This window comes from Epinephelus fuscoguttatus, linkage group LG1 (genome assembly GCF_011397635.1).
Source record: "Epinephelus fuscoguttatus linkage group LG1, E.fuscoguttatus.final_Chr_v1".
Classification (NCBI taxonomy): domain Eukaryota; kingdom Metazoa; phylum Chordata; class Actinopteri; order Perciformes; family Serranidae; genus Epinephelus; species Epinephelus fuscoguttatus.
This window is the reverse complement of record NC_064752.1, coordinates 26305043-26324828: the sequence shown is the minus strand read 5'-3', so window position 1 is coordinate 26324828 and position 19786 is coordinate 26305043. Positions and strand designations below refer to the sequence as shown.

Sequence of the window (19786 nt, the reverse complement as noted above, 5' to 3'; positions counted from 1 at the left end):
AAATACAAATTAACATGAAACCAACATATTTTGCCTTTTGCAACAATTTATCTTCATGAAAGTGGAATCTCCTCCCTCACCTACCTGAAAAGCAAATACAGATCAAGGCCCTGATCACACAGAAAGCATTTTAGCAGCTGGAGGCGCCTTTCTGTAATTGTTTTTAATGAGAACAAAGCTTTTTGCTCGCTGTATTTGTGTTGCAACGCACCTTGCATTTAAGAGTTGTAGGTGCACAGCGTTTTTGCCAGAGCGCTCTGCACTCCTTGAGTTGAAAAAACTTCAACTCAGAGCGGAAAAACGTCCCATGTCATTTTTTTTTTCTCACCTTTTTTCCCATTGTCCAGTCGGATGATTTGAGAGGAGGGCCTTCTGTTGTGGTCACAGTTGGTAAACAATGGAGGAGACATTGGTGGTAGCGGCTGCTGGATGCCCAGAGCACTCTGCAAAATCCCTTATGTGTGCACTGCAGGCTGAGGCTGATATGTCCGTTTGCCTGACAACCTTCATCTGCCTGCTTTAATACGCAGTGCAATTTTATGCCATATACGTAGTAGGGGGCTCCCTGCCCCATCTCTCTAGGTCCTTAGCCTGAAAAACATTGACGACGCCTGCTCTGAATGAGTCCAATTTTCCAAAAGCTGGTTGCATTCTGCAATCCTCACCACTAGATGCCACTAAATCCCCCTAAATGTTACATACTGGACCTTTAAAAGAAATATCTGGATCAAGTGGGCCTTTGAGACACAACCATGCAAAAAGACGACACAAAATAAATGTTTAACAGACTCAACACACATAAATTACTGTAATGTTCAAATTTAAACATTTTCATTAACAACAAAGGTTGCAGAGTATTTAAATGCACTTTGTGGGTTTGATAAAGGAGATACAAGATAGCTATTCAACGGTTAGCTAGCTTTATTAATAAACATCAACCTCTAGTAATTTTTATTGTGTTGTGGGTTAACTCATTATGTGGAGGGTTACAGGTTGCAGTTTTTCTGTAATTTTAATTTAGATAATGACACATTTCAGTGTGTAACATCAGCTACATTAGCCTATTGCAAGATCCTTTAACGTTAGCATCAGTAGCTTAGCATTTAGCCGGTGATATCAGATAACCTATATTTTAAAAAATACCTATTTTTCTCAGCTTTAACAAACACCAGCTGGAGGTCAATGTTTTATTCTCTTTTATCACGATATATTACATATATGTGCCATGACATGAGAAGTTAAAAACACGATAATTAAACAAGGATCAGCTTGTTGGACTTGAAATAAAGACGGGTTCGATTAAGCGTTACACAACACCGGAAACAGACGGCTGGTGTCACACAGAATAGTATCCCCCCTGTGTGTCGCCGGTTAGCTCCGTCAACATGGCCAGTGCGGTGTGCGCTAGATTCCTCCTCCAGAGATCAACACAGGGGTTTCTCTTCGCCTCCAGGGCAGCGCCTGCTTTCTCCAGGTATGCTAGTTTATCTTTTTATGGCTTTTAAATAATTTAAGATGAAGTTTTAAACCCAGCGAGGTCGCTTAAGAAGTTGTCCCTAATTTTGACTTACATCACCTCTGTGTGGAGACGAGGACACTATAAAGACATGTTGTTATGAAATGCCTGAACTGTCACAGGAGTCTGAGATGCTCGGATACACGTTAGTTTTATTCGACACTGGGGAAGTTGGTTTTGTGCCATATTTTGTGTGGTATTATTCCAATAAAAGTACATTATTACAGTCATGTTGTGTGTGTATTTACACCGTAGGTCATACTATGTCATAGGATCACGCAAACTTTTTCTCATCACTAAGGGGTCCTGTTTATTTGTCGACTAATTCGTGGGTCTAGAAAATGACAGAAAATAGTGAAGCCACTGGCTGTAGCCCAACTTAATCATGTGTGTCTTCAGAAAACAGTGTAAGAGTATAGCAGGTAATCATCAGTCACATGTGTCAACAACTGAAATGCAAAACTATATGATTACAATGAATGAAATAACCAAAAACTATATTCTTTAGTTATTTCTGATATCTTTCTCTCTTTTTATGGGTTATTCTTGGCATTTATCATATTATTTTGCACTTACAATGTTGACACCTGTGATCAATAACTGAGTTTAGTGAAGACACAGACAGTATATCATTGCATTCAGATATAATCAATGGCTTTTCAGGTTGGCCACCAGTTGCAGATTACATATACATATCATCTTGAGATATGTATATATAATGGGATGTCTTTAGGTGCTGTTTTGTGCCCGATGAAGATCTGATTTATTGAAACATTTCTTTAGCAACAATGAAAACAGAAATGTTTTCGGAGCAAAGAACAATGTGCAGATTCTACTTTATGCCATGATGTCTCCTGTGTGTAGATTTCCCTTCACTAACTCCAAGATACAAGCTCTAAGCTCATTTGCACACCAGACAGCATCTCTGGCTCCATCTGGTGGAGTCATTTGTTACCTTCAGTCCTCAGGTCGGGTCACCTCATGAGTCCTCGCTGCGCTACTTTATAAATCCAGCTGGCGATGTAAGCAGTTGACTAGAAAGTGCAGAGTATTGCATCTCAGAAACAAAAGTTTGCTGAACTTGCTCATATTTTGTAACAGTAAGGAGGAAAAAGTGAAAGAAAAGGCTGAAATGTGCTGCAGCTCTGTGTAGGAGCAGAAGTGTGTTTCTTGGCTGCCTCCTCTCTGCAGAATGAGGCCTAAAGCTTTTGGCTGTCAGCCCTGTCAGTAGGTTGGCATTAGATTTTTGGCTTTTAAAATGGGCCACATGGCAACGGTTCTGCAGTGCAACCTGTTTTTTTTGTGAAATGTGAAGTGATGGAGAATGTGCAGAGATCAGATCTGTTTCATGCCCACAGTTTTACTGACCAAAAGTACATTTTGTAGCATTACAACTCACAGTAAATACTAGAAAGTGACCAGACTTGTATTCCTAATATGGCGCTAGTTCTAATTTGTGTACCTGTATTTTGTTCCAGCCCATTTCTGTCTCGTGCACATAGATTGGGACCCAGTGATGATGAATTGTACCAACGGACCACGGTGTCCGTCATGCAGAAGGAGCCGGGCAGCGGGGCCATGATCCACAGCTACAGTTCAAGGGGATTCAACATCGACGGCAACAAGGTGTTTGGGCCCTGTGCTGTGCTGCCTCCTGCTATCCTCCAGTGGAACGTGAGATTGATATCCAAACCACCCTCACAGTACTCAGTTTGTTGTGTCATGTACTGCTTTATACTAAATTTCTCTCCCTCTCTTGCTCTCTGCAGGTTGGCAGTTATAAAGACATCACAGAAGAAAGTGTCTCACTGTTCCACATGCTTGAACCCAGAATAGGTATAAATAAAATAAAAACTTAGATAATGTGTGATGAACAGCATTCTAACAAAAGATGTTCACTCATTTGGTGTTTTGATTATGGTGGTGGAGAGCCCTGTCCAATACGTTGGTCCAAAAATTTGGTTGAGATTTGGTGACTATAAAGGCCAAAGCACATGATTAACATTATTTTCATGTGTATCAGGTTTTCCTTGATTTCCTCACCGATCTAAGTTTATGTATGTTGTATTTAACTGGAAGAAAATATTCCCTAACCCTTGTCATTTGACTTATTTTCTTGTTTATGCAGAGATTCTTGTGCTGGGCACAGGAGCACGTGTGGAACGAATCGACCCCTCAGTCCTCGCTCTACTCAAGCGTAAAGGCATCGCTGTGGAGGTGCAAGACACGGTAAAGTGTGCTCAGGGTCTCAGTGTAGTAACATGCATCATGTTCCTCCTCCCTACATCAAAGACATGAAGACTTTCTGACTGACCAATAATACTTAAAATATTGCTATGCAAGATTTTCCTAAAAACAATGTATAGGCTCATACAAAAGTAATCCCTCTCAGTTCTCACATATGACCTACTTACAGTGTGTGGTGGTGTATTTTTCTGTAGAGACTCTGCCATCTGCCTGTATTTTTTAAAATTATTTTCTGTGTTAGGGCTGTTTATTGTTGTGTACCTCTGCAGTGTGCAGTTGAGGTCGCGACCTAATAGAAGGATAGTGAGGAGGTGCCAGACTGAAAGCAGCAGGTATCCAAAAGGCACGGCGCTGAAAAATGCAAATATAGCCAGGTGACACGCCAGACAAGGCAATGTGGAGTAGGCTTTTACTTTTGCTTGTGCTGGCAAAAGGTAACTGGGCTGCATACAGCTACAGAGGTAAACAGAGACACTATCCTCTTCCTGTTTTGGTTGGGCAAAGGTTGATGTACTTCCGTTGTGCCGTAAATCAAGCCTTCATTTTCCCAGGTGATCGTACCTGCAGACAGAATTGCATACTGAAAGCAACCAATCTAAATGCAAATGGTGTCATTATTCTACAGCCATTACATTGTGCAATCAACATTTATTTCATAACGATCATTTAGAGCAAAAAAATTATTTCCACTTTGAAACTAATCGAGCTGTCTTATTTACTGTTCTGTATTTGTTTTCCATCTCTGCAGCCAAATGCATGTGCAACCTTCAACTTCCTGACCAATGAGCGAAGAGTGGCAGCCGCTGGTCTGATCCCTCCGCCCGTCAGCACTGCGCTGGAACTGAAGGAGGAATAAGTGTTGAGACGTCAACAGCAACTAGGACTGATTTCTGCAGACGGAGGTCAGAGGTTTATGAATGATCCCTGGCCTGTGGGATGGTTATTCCTCCTCTGCACAAAGCTTCCAAAGGAACAAACTCAGTCATACTGCTCTGAAGAACCACTATATTTGGTTATAACTGCTATTTTTGGGATATGAAGGTGTTAAAAGCAGTCGCTGTCACCTAATGATCTGAGCAGGGAGCCAAGAGTTTCATGTACTGTTGATGTTGGGTTTTCTGTCACATCTATTGCTTTAAAATCCAGGTGTAGAAGCGAGTGTGAGTGAGTATGCTTGAGTGCACATAAAGTCTGTGCAAGTGCTCAGGTGTAGACTATGTGTTGGAAATATACTGTATATTTAAAAGATTTACATGCAACAAACAATAACTTAGGTGTCATTCATTAACTGTGTTTTCATGCATAGCAAAATATATAAAACACCTGCATGGAATATGTGTTATTTAAAGACACAAGGAAGAGTTGCTATTGTCTGTGCAGCAGATAAAATGACTCCATGTGTAGTCTTTGTGTATGAATATGTTCCAGCCCTCTGCCCGAGGTGTTGATGGTGACTATCCTTCATTTGGATAAGCTTCTTTACTCTGTGCGTCTGTGCCTCCAGCAGCGCTGCCACCTACAAGCTGCCTGTGTGCAGTATGTGACATCGTTACAGTGGCTTTGTCCTTCTCACACATAAGCTCCCATAGATAAGAGAATCCACAAATCCTCTCCACATCACTGGGATTCATCTCTTAATCATCTGCCTCTGTGCCACATGCCCAGCGTCAGGCTGAATGTTTAAACCCCCTCTCGTTCACATGCAGGGTGCTGCATGATCACTTTCACCTGCTGCTGCTGAGAAGTTGCGGCACAGATTGGTGCTTAAAGGAGAACACCACCCAAATATAAGAATTTCAATATGTTATTTTCATGGCCTAAGAAAGTTCAGTCATTATTTGTTGATATGAGCTTCTCCATCAAAAGCCAGATACCAGAGGAGTAAATCTTAAATCTGTGATGTCATCAGGTATTAAGCCTGGAGCTGCTCCACAGACAGTGAATGGGAGCTGAATTTTGTGTTTTCTTTTTTACACCCAAATGAGCTTTATTCTGTTGTGGTCTTGAGTTCTGAAACAAGAAATGTACCCATATACTGAGAACATTCCCCTGGGTGCTCGCGGTGACATCTAGATCAGTGGTTCCCAACTGGTGCGGCCACGGGGTCCAGATTTCCCCTTAGTCATTATTTCAATGTCTGCACGGTTCAATATATTCAGTGTCATACTTGCATTTGACCATGTCCTTGAGCTAGTTTGCTGTCTCTGTTAAGTAGTTGTCTGTTATTCACTCACTCTACAGCAGGAATCAGCACTTCAGAATAAAAGCTCTGTGACATTCACATGTCACTTGTGGTCCATTCATAATGGTCCAGTGACCCACATTTGGACTGCAAATTGATAGATAATTTAATTATAATTATCTATTGAGCATCTCCACACTTATACTTGAGGATATCTTAAATTTGAGTTTTAGTATTCTTTATTTTGAATTTGGGAGAGAGTTGTTCATGTTTACTAGTATTTATGGACTGTCTTAGACCATAGGAATAACACGTCTGAATTTTGAAAATGGGCGTAGTTCCCCAAAGGGAGTAAAAAAATTTTTTTTGAAAAAGCAGTCGAAGTGGTTACTGAAGAGTTAATTACATTAATGAGTTAATTGTCAAAATGTACTTAAGTAATGAAAGCAGCTAAAAACATGTTAAATATGAAGCCGTCTTTACTGAATAAAGTAATAATTTAGCTGTAATTTCAGTCAGTTTCAGTTTATATGTCGATCAAAAATGGATGTTAGACACATTTTTAGACATATACAAGAATTTTCACCACAAAAGTCAGCGTGGTCAGGATTTTACTTTGAAGGTGTAAACAATACAACAGAAGAACTATGTAACAAAAAAGTTGATGGCTACAGAGCACCTTGTGTCATACCAAAACATTACAAATACAGAAGACTAGAACTTTAAAGTTCATGAAAAGAAAAAGATGTTTTCCAAACTGTTACAGAGTATCACAAAAGAAGGACATAGCAAACAAATTAGATATCCAACATTTACATAGTGCACTCACATCTCACTCTACATGCTGCATAACACACCCTCAGCTATAGCTGTGTAGCAGTTGGCTATAATCGCCCATAATGTCATTATGGCCTCCCAGCTGTTGAATTTTTTGGCTCTGATGTTTCTCAGTCGTCATCAGAGTTGTGAGACTGGTGTCTCTGTGATCCTCCAATGTGGAGCTCTACTCCTGTGATGCGGCGGTACATGTCTCTGATGTCCTCGTATTCATCCTCAAAGTGGTTTAATGCATCATATGAGCGGGACACGAATATCTAAGGAAGACACAGCATCTGTCAGTAACACTGGACCCACCACGCTTTACTCTTTTATAATTCATTTCTAATTTTTAGTACAGAAAATATTCTGGCGAATCTCCTTCATTACCTGACTCTTGCTTCCATCTTCATTGGGAACCAGGATGTGGTGGACTGAAACAAATCTAGATGAAGGTTGTGACAGGAAATAACGTTAAATATTGTTTAAAATTTTGATTTTACTGACACAACCATTAAAAAAAAAACAGTAAATAAAACATTTTAAAGTGTCACTAACTTTTGCTTGATGGGCTCCAGGAGGTCCAGCCCTGGCTGAACTTCTTTTTCTGGGTTGTTGGTTTCTGCCACCGTGCTCACTGTGGCGATGTACATCCCATCTGAGGCTACACTGTGCGCATAGGACACTACAGATATGTAAATGTCTGCATGGACAAAACAAAAGGGGACAAGATTCAACCAAAACCATTTATTTACAAAGAATCTGTCGACTGCAACACACACAAAACAGAAAAATACCAGATTTCCTGTGGAGTTGTGTTTGAGGGATGATGATTTGGCAGGAGCTGGCGTCGTGGGTGTTTTTAACTGGATGATTTAATAAACAGATGACTCTTATCACACGCCCCACTTTCCTCACTCGATTAGGAACGTAGCTGGGGTCGCAGATGAGCTGTTTACAGCTGTACAGCTGATTAAGACACAGAAAGACACAATCACTAAGAGCACAGTTGTGCTGCTGGACATTTTCATACATACATGTTAATACACGTACCTTTCCCTCAGACTTGACAGCTTTCACTTGGCTGTTGTCCATCACAAGCTCATCCACTGCTCTGTTCAAGAGGAAGGTTCCTCCATACTCTGCACTCAATCTGAAACACACAGTAACATGTTGAAGGTCCCCCTCTGACACTGATATACATCATGACATCTGTTTTAATATGCACAATGATACATCATTTTTCCTATTTGATGCTGATCTCATTGCACTGAATGTAAGAACACAATCTGATTAATTATTTTGTAACCTGGCAAATCCCTGTGGCAGTTCGCCCAGCCCGTACACAGGGTAGAGGTATGGACTGGCACTGTGGCGGGACAGAGACTCACAGTACAGCCTGATCCGTCCGATCGTTTCCCCATATGGCCGGTCCAGGTAACTGCAGAGTCATCGGGAGACAAGTACACATCAGGTGGCAGGATTTAACTTAAAGGATCACCTGTCATCATTTGTTATCTTGCTTATGTAAGTTCCTGTGACTGACCTCTCGTTGCTGTGTAAGGCTATGGCATGACCTGTGAACTCCATTACATCTAGTCCCAGGTCAAAGCGGGTGAAAAGGTCCCGCGTGGTCAATTTCTTAGGATCCATGTCCTGGTAGGTCCGAGGGTTTCTCATGTCAAAGTTCAGGGCAAAGAGCAGCAGCTTCCTGAATCTTCTCTTGTCAAACATGCCCATCAGATCTGAAACAGAAATGTTTTATTGAATGTTATTAAATGGAGTAAAAAAATATATTATGATGCACTAACAGGGTTATTGAGTGTTGGAGATATCAGCTGTAGAGATGTCTGCCTTCTCTCTAATATAATGGAACTAGATGCCCCTCAGCTTGTGGTGCTCAAAGTGGGCGTGTTTTTTTTTGTAACTCACCCGTTTACATTTGATTAAGGCCCAAATTTATGCGTATTTAAGGGCAGGGGGGGTTAAGTGAGAGGCCGTCTGCCAATAGTGTCCTTGGCTTCTCAGTCAAATCCACCTCTCATACAAAGCTCCAACCTCTCGTCCGATTATGGTCACTTCTGGCTTCAAAAAACCAAGATGGCAACGGCCATAACGCTAAACTCAAGGCTTTGAAATGGTAATCCACAAACCAACGGGTGATGTCATGGTAGCTAAATCCATTGTTTATACAGTCTGTGGTATCTTCTCATGGATGAGAGGCTCGTGACAACGCAAGATATAAACATTAGTGGGAACCTCCTCAGCTGTAATTTTAGCTAGCTCAGTGGAGCTTATCAAATGATTTTTTGGGCGCTTTGAACACCACAAGCCGAGTGCCATCTAGTTCCATTACATTACAAAGAAGGCAGACATCTCTATGGCCGATATCTCCAACATCTTGGCAACTCGCATCAAAACAATCTAGACTGATAAACAGCACTGCAGGCAAGAGGAGAAAATACGCATTTTTGACTTGATGGTGAACTGTCCCTTTAAACATCCTTCAGGTTCATGTTCATCACCTGAGTTATGGGCCTCTTCCTCTGTGCCGGGGACTTTGTGCAGTTTGCCTGCTTTGTACACATAGCTGCCTTCAATAACTTTGAAGTCCAGATATCGAGTAACCTCAGTGTGCACCAAGATTTTCACCAGCTCGCCTGTTGCAAAGTCAGCAGAGGACACAGATAATCACAGTGCACATATGTACACTACAATAATGCACAAATCATAGGTTCAGATGTACGAGGCTCTCACCATTGGCAAGAAAAAATTTGGGGATAAGATCGACATTCCATTCTTTTCCACGGCCCATAGACTTAGAAGGACCTGAAACATTATACTTCTTGTACAGCTGTAAATGTAGAGAAAAATGAAAAGTATACATAGCAAATTAGCAATATAGCAGCAGTTTTAGAGGTTATGCATGTTTTGTTTGTGTGAACGCACCTCCTCAAGGGGAGAGATGGATGCACTCTCTCCTCCATAGTAAGGATTCTTGTCAATGTGAAGAACCTTCTTCCCACTTTGAGACATTAAACCAGAGAGGATACATTCCTGAAAAAGATGGTGGAGCACTTAGTGAGTGGGTCAGGTGCTATACGTTTGTAGATCAAGAGTAGCATAATGACGTAATTTAACTGTTGCAACTCCATTTAACAGCCAATGGGAGCTCAGATCTGCATTTGAATGATCCATACAATCGGGGACATTTTACTCATAAACAAACTTATCCAGCACTTATTCAGTAAAGCAGTGATACTTGACTTATGGCCCACAGGCTAAATCCAGCCCACAGTAGGGTACAGGTGGCCCGCTGACCATTTTCACAATGAAAATAAGTTGACTCACACTGATTTTTTTGCATAAAAAGCATAAAAATAGAGCTGGCTTAGCAATAAAAGTGTCAGAGGAGGATTCCCTGGACCCCCAAACAGAGAACAAAGCTAAGCACCGAATGTCCTCAGATCCTAGAAACACCTTGCGTACACCTGACCTGCACTGGATTTGACTCCTGGCGAAGATGAATAAGGAATGCAAATGTTGAAAGGTTGACCACAGGTAAGTCATTTATTACACACACTGATAAATATCATCGTCTGTTTTTTAACTGGCCCCTGGCCTCCTGTCATTTTGCAAAAGTGGCCTTTTGGGCAAAGCATGTTCAGTATCCCTGCTATAAAGTATGGAGAAAAAATAAAAGTTAAGGACACAAATCAAAGTCAAGATCATTCAGTATATCTTTAGGTCCTCAGTACAATATGTTAATGGTAATGTAGATGTAGGTAATGTACGACTACAATTTTCTTTGTTTATGTTTCAATAAATACAGGTTTTCTTACCTTAAGTCCAGTTCCAAGCACAATGATATCATATTCCTCCATCCTTTCAGTCTCTCCACTTGTTTCTCACTTCTTCACCGAGTCCCAGTTCTCTTCCTGATTTTAGCCTGTTGCAGTATTCTGAATGTGTCCGTGTGCATATGTGTGTGAGATATGATAATGATAAGTGACAGTGATTGCTTTGTTCGCCTTTGCAATAATCCTCTTAAGACTGGCACACGTATGCTTGTGTGTGTGTGTGTGTGTGTGTGTGTGTGTGTGTGTGTGTGTGTGGCTATAAGATTGGCTATAAGAGGTGGGGTTTCCCAGGTTCTTCAGATTGAGGTATTAAATGAAGCTGGTGTCATCAGTAGTGAATGAAGTACTCAGATCTGTCACTCAACTACAGTAAAAGTACAGTAAGCATTATCAGCAAAATGTACTTTGAATATTATATCGCAGTAGTGTCCCCTGTGACTGATATATTTATTATACATGTATGATATTATTAGACTATTAATACTGATTTATCAATGTGTAAGTAACAGTTTACTCTTGTAGGAGAAGGTGGAGCTCATTTTTACTATTGTATACAATTAGGTCAGGCATGTCCAAAGTCCAGCCCAGGGGCCAATTGTGACCCAGAAACCAATTTTAAATGCCCCCCAGCTTGACCACAAAATATTGGTCAGTCAAGCAAGTCCACTTTCTGTTCTTCTCATGGTGGCGTGACTAAGTACTACAAGTAAGAACTATGCAGGCAGAACTAATGTGTTTTCATAAACAGATGGTAAACAAGCAGTAGACATATTCTGCTAGGTAGCACACATGGCCGCAGCAACAAAGCATATAGTCACAGCAAAGGGCCACTTTTTTCAGTAGTGATGGAAAGTTGAATACTTTCTCACTGAAAGATGAAACAGTTGTGTTTATCTCATTTTTTTTAAATAACCTGTATGATCTGAGAAGCAGCTGGCCCTGAGGTATTTTCATATTATCTAATCTGGCCCCCATTCAAATGGTTTTTGACACCCCTGAGTTGGGCAGCTTAGTCCAGTGGCTCCCAATTTAGGGTTAACGGCTGTCCAAAGGGTCACAAGATAAATCTGAGGGGCCATGAGATGATTAATGGGAGATGAATGAAGAAAAAATAAAGCTCTAATACAAAGGTATGTGTTCATTTGTCTGAACTCTTCTTTAATATTTGCTTTTTGGTTAAATATTGGGTTATTCATTGTACTTGGGCTTCAAATATTTGTTTAAATGAAACCATGTGAGAAGTTTGGTGGAAAAAAGTATTTTTGTTGGAGCTGATAACAACTCATAGACATCTGAAATGTGAAAAGGCCCCAAATGTTTTAATCTTTAACCATGGATTTTAATGTAAAATCTAATATGTAACGTAACTATAGTTGTCAGTAATGTAATGGAGTAAAAACTGCGATATTTCCCTCCAAAACGTGATGGATTAGTAAAACCATCATAAAGTGGAAATATTAAAGTTGGAACAAATACCTCAAAATTGCATTAACGCACTGTACTTTGTTTCTCATCACAGCTAACCATAATATAGCCTATAAATGATGTCCACACTAAGTAAGTAATAATCCAAACACTCAATGTGAGCAACATAAATCCTGAAAATTAGTTGTGTTTCTTTCTATTTTCAACAGAGTCTAAATTCTAATTCCTAAAATACACATTTTGAAATACAATATTAACAAAAGATAGCATAATTTTAACATTACCAAACATCAAATTGAAACAAACAGCAGCTTCTGGAGTTATTGCAGTATCATTGCTTGCTGCTGTACTGCTGACGCTGAGCTGCCACAAAAACTCAGTTACCCATCGTGCCTTGAGAAGACGACTTCTAGGTCGGATTGCGCTTGTTAAACACGCCGGGGCACTCGGGCGGTGTTGTGAAAAATACTTGTGATAGCTTACGCCGACTCCGCCTACCCGAGTGAGTTCCGGTCGACGCCGGATATGAAATAAAGCGCATCCTGTGTCATGATATGTACCGTTGATGTTTCAACTTCCAGTCGCTGTGCATCTTCCTAAACTCCAACTTTAGCTAACCTGCCGCTTGACTGCGGAGTTGAATAAGTCAGAGAGATGTCTTCAGCACAGACAGTAAGTGTTTACGTTAAAGTACTTTGGTGTGACGTGATAAATGATAAATGTTCTTTTAGTTAGCGTAGCTTGCAAAGTTAGCGCCTAAACTACCGCATATTTCCACCCTTAGTTATCGTTATAGTGACGTTATAACGTTAATTCAAACCAATAAACGTTAGCTCGTAACGTTAACTTAACGTTGGTGCCTCAGATAGTTGAATGTCTTGAGTAACTTGCTGAGAGTGGCATGTAACGTTAACGACACTTCATTACAGTTTACTGACATCTTTTCTTTTCGTTGAGGTTAAAATTAGCACAAAGAGGTGTGTCAGATGTTGACGCCTAACGACAGCTATGTGACATGGGACACAAAGCTCAGTGCTTTACTTTCACAAACCTAGTTTTAAAGTTGAAGTTGCACCATTTCACAAAAGCAAAAGATGGGTAAATATATATTAGCAAGATAACACAAGTACTGCAGCCACTTTGGCTCCACCATCCACACTGATTCAGGTGAGAAAAGCAAGACTCTTGACAGTTTCACGCAGTGTCAGTTAAACTACACCAGAGTGACTGTAAGGCAATTCTTTAATATTACTATCCGTTTTTTAGTGGATCAAATCCTTTCAAACATTATAAAGTAGATATATGAAGCTATTGGTGTTGCTGTCAGGGGTTGCCACTGTTACTTGTTCCTGTAGTGGAGGTGTCAGAGAGGAGGATGCTGAGCAAACTACTCAGGATCCTGGACAACACCTCTCACCTCCTGCATGCCACTCTTGAGTCATATCAGAGTACATTCAGCTGTAGACCGAGACCACCAAGGTGCACCATGGATCTTTTCTACCTGTGGCCATCAAACTGTATAACTCCTACCTTGTCTGTAGGGAATAGAGCTGAAACAAAGGACAGTGACAACAATATTCATCGTGACTTTATATGATGTACACTAATACTTTTCAATATCTTGTTCAATATTTTCTCAAATCATGTGCAATACTACTGCTCAGTGTTATGTCATATACAATTTGATGTCGATTATCAAACGCAGTCTGCTTTTTCCGCCATTTTAGTTCATTTTTAGTAACTCTTGTACTTGTCTTAGTCTTATTGTTATTCTATTAGGTATTGGTTTTGCTTTTGCACCTTGAAAACATTTCTTGTCTTGTATATTTGTATGTTTTGCCAGATATTTAATACTCCATTGTTTAAAAAACTGGACCAAGTGTGTGACCTTGACCCGGGGAACCCACTGGTTGTTGTGGTTTTTACTGGTTGTGAACGTTAAATCGGGGTACTGTACTTGGTGTTACTGTAATTAGAAGCATTCTCTGGCACAAGAATTACCTTTGGGACAAAGTTCTGCTAAATTAAATTGAATTGAATTGAACTGAAATAAAAACCCACAATTTATAATATTGAGAAAATAGTCATTCATTTAATGTTACACTCAGTCAATAATGTAATGCATCTTTCTTCTGGATGTTGAGACTGTGGTCATGTTTGGTTTTCAGCTGAAGTCATTCTTGCATGTTTGTCTCAGTTTTCAGACCCACACCAGCACAAGCGTGTATCTTCTCAGTCCAACCCTGGATTCCTGGAGCGATTGAGTGAGACTGCAGGAGGAACAGTTGTTGGTATCGGACTCTTTTTCCTCTCATTCTATGTTCTCTTCACCAATGAGGTAAGAAACACGCACACAGTGGAAAATAGTTGCATTCATGTGTATCGCATCAAAGCCGCAATGCACACTTGTGCACTAGTCAATTGTTCTGTTTTATTGCATTGATGTAACATACTCTCTGTAACTGTTTCTGTTCCTGTTCTCAGGGACGGGCTCTGCAAACAACATCTTCCCTGAATGAGGGTCTTTCTCAGGTTGTGTCGTTGGAGCCTTTCTCCAGCCTCGACTTGCAGAACAACAACCACTTAGTTCATCTGTCTGCACAGCTGCGCACTGCACAGGTAGACTGTACTCTCTGTTGAGTCAGACTGCTCTGTCTAATCACACACTGATAATGACTTCAGCGTTAATTAGAAAATTAACAAGCAAACAACTGGGGTCAGACTCAACACCTTACAAATGCACAAGTTTATTGTTTATGTACATTTGATCCCTCTACAATTTAATGACCATCCTCCGTGAATCCACAGTTGGTTTTATTTTGTACTCTTATGCTAAAATTTGTAATGTATTTATTTCAAAACATTGCATTGTTTTGTCCTGTGTAGAGGAGCATTGTTACTGCTTTGGTTTATTTTTTTGGACGATATAAAACCTAGAGCCAAAAACAACTAATTTCATCTGTATGTGCATTAAATAAATCTACAGTGTATTATTCTATTCACTATTCACTACACTACACTATTCACACCATCTATAATGCAAGTACAAGTGCGTTTAGGGTTTGTCCAACTCCACCTATGCTAGATGAACGGCACATAATTTGGGTGCAAAGTAAGGCACAAGAGGTTGTATTTAACTGCTATTTGCAGCTCTGCTATGCTATGTCCACATTTTAGAGAATGTAATAAATATTTTATGCATTGATAATTTCACCTACAACTCGTTCGCGCGTCAATGTGTGTTCAACAAGCAGAGTATGAACCCGTTTATGGAGGTGCATTTTACTATCTGAAAAATGTGCTACCTAAAGTGCAGGAAAATGCCGCACCATTGACTCTAGATCAGGTTTTTGTTGGTCAATGGTGCAGTCACTTTCAAAATAGCAATATGCCAACAATGCACCTGACAAGACATCGTTTTAAGACCTACATGGCCATGGTTGCACAGATGGGTTCAAGTAAATTTGCTGCTTGTACAATCTGAAACTAGCGATGACAGTTGAGCTTTGCTGTGCACTGCTTTGCACCCAGTGTCTCCATTGCATAATATGTCCACCAGAGGACACTGACAAGTTTATTTAGTGTAAAATGTCCCTCTAGTCAGTGGTCACAATTATTTAATCACTAAATCTAAGATTTTTTTTTAATCAAAAATGTTTAATTAAAAAAAAAAATCACTATATTGTTATCATGTGTTTAAACTTCAGAATTAATATTTGTATCTGGAAATTTAGGCCAGTAATCTGTATTTTCCCTCTCCTAATGAAAAAAATTAAAAATCTTTAGTACAGGTTAAGCAGTGAACGGGATAAAATTTCAAACATATCAATTGTGTTTGATTAAAACTGTTCTATAACATGTAGCTAGCAGCAGGAAAAATATTTTCTTAGTTAAACTTAGTTTAAGTGAATTTTACTCAGGTGATTAATCATCAGCTCCTGCGTCTGTGCAGCCCCTCCATGACCCCAATTACAGAGTGGTGGTGCAAGCAGTGAAGCTGAAGAGGCAGGTGGAGATGTATCAGTGGGTGGAGTACCGGGAAAGCAAGTGAGTGTGTTGTCTGCACATGTCAACATTCAGAGCTGTGTCAGATGTGAAAAATGTCGGCAGAAGTGAGTCTGTTTTGATAATTTCAGGGACTACCAAGAGAATGGTGAGACCAAAACTGAGACGACGTACAACTACAGTGAGTTGTTTCTGTTGGTGTTTGGTAACAACATGGTGGGCTTGACTCTGGCTGAAGCTGAATTAATTGTTTTGATGTGCAATTTGAATTAAAGCAATGTGATTTCTTTTCTTTAGACACGGAGTGGAAATCAGAGTTGGTCAACAGCCGGAATTTTGACAAGGAAATTGGTCACCAGAACCCGAGGTACTCAAATGTTTTAAAGGTTGTTCTGTGGCATTAGAAACAACATTTTGTGTGTTTATCTACAGTTCATCTTTAATTTAATCTTTGGATTTTAGTGCCATGGCAGTTGAGAGTGTGACAGTCGTGGCTCCTGAAGTCAGAGTCGGACCTTTCAGTCTGTCTAAAGGTATCTTTACTGACATAAGCACACTACACACAGAAGTTACACAGATTAATCATGTTAATCGACTGATTGTTTGGTCATCCTCAGGCCTGGTGGAGCAGATAAACAACTTCCAGACGTTGAGTCTGAGGGATTTTTCTGCCTTCCACTTGGATCCTTTTCTCAGCATTGATGACGATTATTTCTATCACACCCAAAACCCACGGAGGCCGGAGGTTAGCATCATGATGTGAACTCCTACGTAAACTTCTGGGTTGTGATGAATTGTGTGTTTCACATTGGTGCAGTTATTAAGTTCAGTTTTTTCAAAAGGTAGGAGATGTGCGTGTGAGATTCTCCTTCGCTGGACTGAGTGCCGAGACATCTCCCTTTGGCCCGGCTCAAACTGTGAGTGCTGCAGATGAGCAGTCACAATATAAATTTCACTCATGATGACATATCAGTTGATTGTTGATTTTAAAGGAGTGCTTCGCCTACTAAATGACCATTTGTGTGTCAGTTAGTCACTGCATGTTACGTTGAATTTGTGAAGAAAACTTTGTATGCTACAACATTCTTCAGGAATTTAAGTAAACTGGAACCACCTTCAACAACAGCAAAACTATATCAAGACATCAATTTACAAAGTCTCACAAAACTCATGCAGTATAACTCAAGTCTCATCTATCCAGTGGTACGCTCAGCACTTCCCAAACACAAGCACTTGCACCAAAACCTTAAGATTTGGTCATGACATCTCATGACAGTCTTATGCACAGCCGAGGAGCATGCCTGGACACACGCAGGCGTTTCAACTCCAGTCGAGTGGAGCTCCTACACACTCGGGTGGTCAGGCTCAGGCTGTAGTTTCATATTTTAACCTTTTTAGCAAAAATACATGTGTTTGGGAAGTACTGATAGGGTTAGCGTGTTGAAATGATTCATGTGAAAAATCACTTTTTCCTTCAGCCCAGTGGGTCTCCAAATCACTTGTTTTGTCTGATCAACAGTACAAAATCCAAAGATGGCCGCTCCTCTGTCATAAGATTTAAAAAAAGAAGTTTATCCTCATATTTTAGGAGCTGGAATCAGGGAACGCTTTGTACTTTTGCTTGAGAAATGACAAACAATTAACCAATGATCAGATTAGTTTCAGGTTACCTTTCTGACAATCCTATTATTGACTAATCTTTTAAGCCCTAATTGAAATGATTAGTTTCTACAGTGCTCGGTGTTGTTCGCTGTGATGAGCGCTGACTGTTTTTCAGGTCAGTGTTGTGGCCAAGCAGAGCGGGGATCAGCTGAAGGCTTTTAAAACCAAGTCAGGAGACACTCTGGAGATCCTGTACCTGGAGGAGCTCTCTGCACAGGTCAGTGTGGATTTTATTTCACTTCCTGGACAGTGAGGTTTATTGTCAGTTCATTATTTAGCCGAAAAAGAAGTGTGTTATAATATTTATACCCATATGTGTCTAGTAAACACATCCTCTCCACTTGCTCTTTGGCTCTGGTGGCTGATGCAGTTGTGTTGATTCCTGTAGGAGGTTTTTGAGAAGGAGCACCAGTACAACAGTATGAAGACATGGGGCCTCAGGGCTGCAGGCTGGCTCCTCATGTTCCTCAGTATTCAACTGACCATGCGCATCATCCACACACTGGGTAAACACTCACTGCAGCTGTGCAACCACATCTTACATGGATTTCTTTCCCTGCATCTCTCATTCATAAAACTCTGTGTGTGTCTACAGTGGACTGGGTCCCTCTCCTCAGAGACCTCGTGTCTGTCGGGCTGAAGATCTTCGCCCTGTGCGTCTCCTGCTCTCTCTCCCTTCTCACCATCGGAGTAGGTTGGCTCTTTTACAGACCGCTGGTGGCTGCGGCTCTGGGGGCACTCGCTCTGGTTCCTGTGTTTCTGGCCCGCTCAAGGCTTCCAAGCAAGAAGAATGAGTGACTATTAAACTGAGGATTATCACAACAGTATCTGATGACAGCCGAGACTCGCTGTATATCAGAGGAATGAGACAGCACTGTGTAGTCATTTTTTCCACTGCAGGGTCACAAACCACAAAGGACTCACTTTCCTGGGTTAAACAGATGGTGGTAAATGTGTTTTGTTCCAATAGGTACTTTGATAGGTTTATTCCAAAATCTGAGTTGAAGGGGCTTAAAAATAATATTTTTTTACTTAGTGGGCATCAGTCTGTCATTTTGGAGAGTATTAATCTAACGTTCAGGCTGCAGGTGTTATGAGATGTATCCTTAAAGTTTATCCACCACGATAATCCTCGCCGCCTCACATCCTCATCTTGATATTTGTTGCTCACAATGAGCAACGTAAGATTACTGTAGTGTCTGTTTTACTTTATTGTTTAAGACTTGTTGCTCCCTCCACAAAACATACTCAGATGCCAGTTTATTAGGTATACCTAACTAATGCAGTCTAATGTAACAGCCCTACTGTAAATTCTACCCTCATAAAGCTTATAATGTTATAAAGAAGTGTTAATTCAGTGTTATGGTCAATGGAGGCCTGTTGAACTACATTCTTTAGTCTACACTCACTGATGTAAATGAGGTGGAGAAAATATTTGTTTCAAGAAAAAAAGAACATTATAAACGTCATGAGAGGATTTATTGCAAGGGTGCTAATCAGACTACATTAGTTTTAGCTAGGTGTACCTAATAAACTGGCAAATGAACTGAGTGTGTTCTGAATGTAAAACACAAGTCATCTTCACATACCACATTTTCTCCTTATCTGCAACACTTGAGGAAACTGTGTCACATTTTCATAATTTACATTGCTGGTGTCATCCAAACAACTAGAGGTGAAGTGTTAATATTTACAAATAATCAGTTTTCACTTGGGAAATGATGAATGTATGAATGTCAGTGCTTTGTCTAGACAAAAATACCAATTTTGGTAAAATGCCAAAGAGCAGAATTTTGTTGTTTTGTGTGTATGCATGTATCTTAAATAAAGCACTTGTTTTGTGTTTCCTGTTGGGGTGGGAGTTAAGATGGCCTGGAAGAAGGGTTGCAGTGGATTAGGATGATGTATGACAATCTTTTTTTTTTTTTTTTTTGGGCCAAGTACATTTGCTTATCCACAGTATTGAAAAAGAAGATGCAATCAGACAGAGAATCCCACCTGTGTGTGTTCATATCTCCTGTCCTCCAGTCTTTTTACACATACTTATATTTAAATAGTTTAAAGTTTTCAATA

At 40.3% G+C, this 19786-nt stretch overlaps 3 protein-coding genes across 3 annotated transcripts; 2 read left to right on the top strand and 1 right to left on the bottom strand.

Annotated features, from left to right (window-relative positions):
• The first annotated feature begins 1318 nt into the window (after positions 1-1318).
• ndufaf3 (NADH:ubiquinone oxidoreductase complex assembly factor) lies at positions 1319-5166 on the top strand. The gene is made up of 5 exons (XM_049585044.1): positions 1319-1474; positions 2995-3190; positions 3286-3352; positions 3645-3745; positions 4512-5166. Exons 1-5 carry the CDS (start codon positions 1386-1388, stop codon positions 4617-4619), a joined length of 561 nt encoding a protein of 186 aa, XP_049441001.1. The 5' UTR covers positions 1319-1385; the 3' UTR covers positions 4620-5166.
• Positions 5167-6604: 1438 nt separating this feature from the next.
• zgc:112334 (uncharacterized protein LOC619199 homolog) lies at positions 6605-10791 on the bottom strand. Its single transcript, XM_049585029.1, has 11 exons — positions 10604-10791; positions 9711-9818; positions 9519-9615; positions 9287-9421; positions 8308-8506; positions 8071-8202; positions 7815-7914; positions 7559-7730; positions 7320-7464; positions 7152-7206; positions 6605-7039 (listed from the first exon to the last, which is right to left on the bottom strand). The coding sequence occupies exons 1-11, from the start codon at positions 10643-10645 to the stop codon at positions 6893-6895; spliced, it is 1332 nt and encodes a 443-aa protein (XP_049440986.1). The 5' UTR covers positions 10646-10791; the 3' UTR covers positions 6605-6892.
• Positions 10792-12585: 1794 nt separating this feature from the next.
• On the top strand, positions 12586-19646 carry LOC125895804 (transmembrane protein 43). Its single transcript, XM_049587931.1, has 12 exons — positions 12586-12718; positions 14244-14384; positions 14531-14665; positions 15999-16093; positions 16183-16232; positions 16349-16418; positions 16514-16584; positions 16669-16796; positions 16894-16968; positions 17829-17930; positions 18102-18219; positions 18309-19646. Exons 1-12 carry the CDS (start codon positions 12701-12703, stop codon positions 18509-18511), a joined length of 1206 nt encoding a protein of 401 aa, XP_049443888.1. The 5' UTR covers positions 12586-12700; the 3' UTR covers positions 18512-19646.
• Positions 19647-19786: the final 140 nt, after the last annotated feature.